Genomic DNA, 2,899 nt, shown 5'->3' with positions numbered 1-2,899 from the left:
GGGTAGCTTGTACCTGCACAGCTTCACTCGCTCGGTGGTCCGGTCTTCCCCCCCTCCCCCCCCCTCTACCCCCCTATACCCCCCCTCTCCCCCCCCTCTCCCCCCAGGCCTCCACGGAGGCTCAGCACCGCTGGTTGCAGTACCAGGATGCCGTTGCGGAGGGAGCTCGGAGACATTTCGAGCACCTCACGAACCACAACTAACAACAGCCGCACCAGCATCAGCACCAGCGAAAACAACGTAAGAACAGCACCAGGACAGGGCCCCACGCATGACACTTTTGTCACGGCGGCGCCGTACAAGGGGATGTTGAAAGGACGCGTATTCAGCCCGCTCACTGACTGACACGCTGGCCCCTGTTGTGTATGTATGTATGTATGTATGTATGTATGTATGTATGTATGTATGTATGTATGTATGTATGTATGTATGTATGTATGTATGTATGTATGTATGTATGTATGTATGTATGTATGTATGTATGTATGACGTTGATTACACTGTGGGCTGAAAAGCCGGGGGCCCAGGGCCGAAGCACAGCGCGGGGGGCGGGTGCATACGGCTGGTTAGTCTCATGCACTCCGCCCCCGGGTCAGGCCGCACGGGAAACGACGGCCGGCACGCAACAGCGCTTGTTTGGCGCTCCAACTAGACGGGATCTATGCCCGTTGGTCTCCTAACATAAACGAAGTCGCAACTGGGGGGCTCTTCCTGCCGACCGAACGAACCGAGCATCTCAGAGAGCTCGCAACCAGGACCTGGGCGACCGGGAGCCCGACGAGTCATCCCGGGCTGGGGAGGTCACCAAGCTCAAAAATCCTCACGCAATAAAAAGAGCGCAAAGAGCTCACACCACAAGACGCCAAACAGCCTCCTGAGACTACTACCCTCCTCCGCCTCTCCCTCCCTGGGCTAGTCCAGGGGAGATAGCCCCCGTCGGGGGGGATAACACCGCACAAGTCCGCGCCCTTCCACAGCACTGGGTCTAACTTGAAAAGTACTCAAACGGGAAGACCCTGCGGCAACGCAGGGCGATCAAGCCTCCGGAAACCACAGGGGGGGAGGGTAGCCAGCTCGGCGCCCCCCCAATACCGCTCTACCAAGACGGCTGGTTCCCAAGATCCTATCTCACCTAGACGCCGCAACACGAAAAACCCGGTCTCGTACCCTGAAGAACCTAGTATGTATGTATGTATGTATGTGTGTGTGTGATGCAAAGCGAGTCAAAGCTGCCGAGATTGCAGAATAGACGGGGCTGGAGCGCTCGTCGCCTAGGGGAAAACCCTCCTGCGAGCCGGTGTACGGCGGTGTACGGCGGACAGCTTAAACGTATGTGATCTCCCCCAGCGTGTTAGTGGAGGAAAATATTCCTCGAGAAGGAATGAGCCATTAGCAGCGGAGGTTGTTGAGTGGTAGTGGGTGGCTAATAGAGGGTGGCAGTGGGTGGCGGGTGTGTATGAAAGGCTGTTGTCGCTGCTACAGACCGGGGCCTCCAGCTAGTGAGGTGAGCGTGAGTTTCAGCGGCCTTTTTCAGCGGCTTTGCTGTGTATATGTAAGCATGTATGTATGTATGACTTAGATTACACTGTGTGCCGCGAGAGCCGGGGGCCGAAGCCGAAACATAGCACAAGTATGTATGTATGTATGTATGTTGGGGATAGAGGCCGGCGTTGGCGGTAGTACATTATGTGTGTTTGGTTATCTGAGCCGCGATTGCGGAAACGACGATTAGGGGGGGCGGTACCTCTCTGACATACTGTCAGTACCGCCAAACTTTACTACACCGAAGCGACAGCGCCAAGTAGTAGTAGTCACCAGCGACGTGTCACATTAGGATTTTCGAATGTGAAACACTGCAGGCGTAGCTTTGTTCTAATTGTTTGTATGTCTGAGTGTATGTCTATGAGTGTGTGTCTGAGTGTGTGTCTTTGGGTGTGTTTGGCTTGGGGTTTCGAAGGGTGGTGCTGAACGCGTGCTTCGTTGGAATTGGTGGTTCGTGCGGGTGGGCCCGTGTGGCTGGGTGGGTTGATAGTCAGGGAATAGGGGGGAGGGTAAAGGGAAGGACAAGCCAGCCCGGATAAGACAGACAGACAGACAGACAGACAGACGAATAGAAAGACAGATAGACAGACAAGTAGACAGACAGGTAGATGGTTGTCCCCGGGTGTGTCTCGTGGGGGAGCTGCATGCGGCGATGATGGTTAACGGTACTTAGTTTTCAGTTGGTTGCTGGTTGGTTGCCAACGATGAAAGTTTCGTTGTATGACGGTACCATACGTATATACGTACATACATCCGTAGGTGGATACGTACATGCATCCGTACATCCTTAGGTGGATACGTACATCCGTACATACACACACGGAGATCTCCCCCGGGGCCTGACACCAACTCTGTAACACCGGAAAGCAGCTCGGAGTACACGTCCTCCATCATGCGGATGGACAGACAGACATACAGCAGCCACGGAATGGAAAGCATGACGATACACTCGTATACATTCGAATTCACGACGAGAGCAGAGCAGAGCGGGCTTTTAATTCACATTGCAATGCATCGTGGCTGGAGGTACGGAGGGTAGTACGGCTGGTACGGCTGGCACTACCACACTCCAACTCCCCGTACTGAGGGGTAATGCCGTACTTTGGGTTATGAGGTGCTCCTGGGTTACTGTGACTAAGCGGGTAGGACAGGGAGGAGGGGTGGAGGTGGGGGGTGGGTGTGGAGGTGGGTGTGCAGCCCCTGAGGGGTGTCCGCACCAAGGCGGAGCGCGGGCAGTGCGGTAACGTATGCAGCCTGAATCCCTGGCTGCTTTTGTGCAGTGACGCACACCGGCAGCCACGGCCTTGGACGTTGGCTGGCTTTTAGGTGGAGGAGGACGGCGTTGTTGCTGTGTGAA

General features: G+C 55.3%; 1 protein-coding gene across 1 annotated transcript in view; it reads left to right on the top strand.

Annotated features, from left to right (window-relative positions):
- Positions 1 to 203, top strand: part of VOLCADRAFT_98486 (uncharacterized protein) — a gene marked incomplete at both ends in the record, with an annotated part of 3,713 nt that extends 3,510 nt beyond the window's left edge. The window contains one exon of the mRNA XM_002957398.1: positions 108 to 203. Coding sequence (XP_002957444.1) covers positions 108 to 203 — 96 coding nt within the window. The remainder of the gene's footprint in view (positions 1 to 107) is intronic.
- Between the last annotated feature and the right edge of the window lie 2,696 nt (positions 204 to 2,899).

This window comes from Volvox carteri (assembly GCF_000143455.1).
Source record: "Volvox carteri f. nagariensis unplaced genomic scaffold VOLCAscaffold_73, whole genome shotgun sequence".
Classification (NCBI taxonomy): Eukaryota; Viridiplantae; Chlorophyta; class Chlorophyceae; order Chlamydomonadales; family Volvocaceae; genus Volvox; species Volvox carteri.
This window is presented reverse-complemented; position numbering and strand designations above follow the sequence as displayed.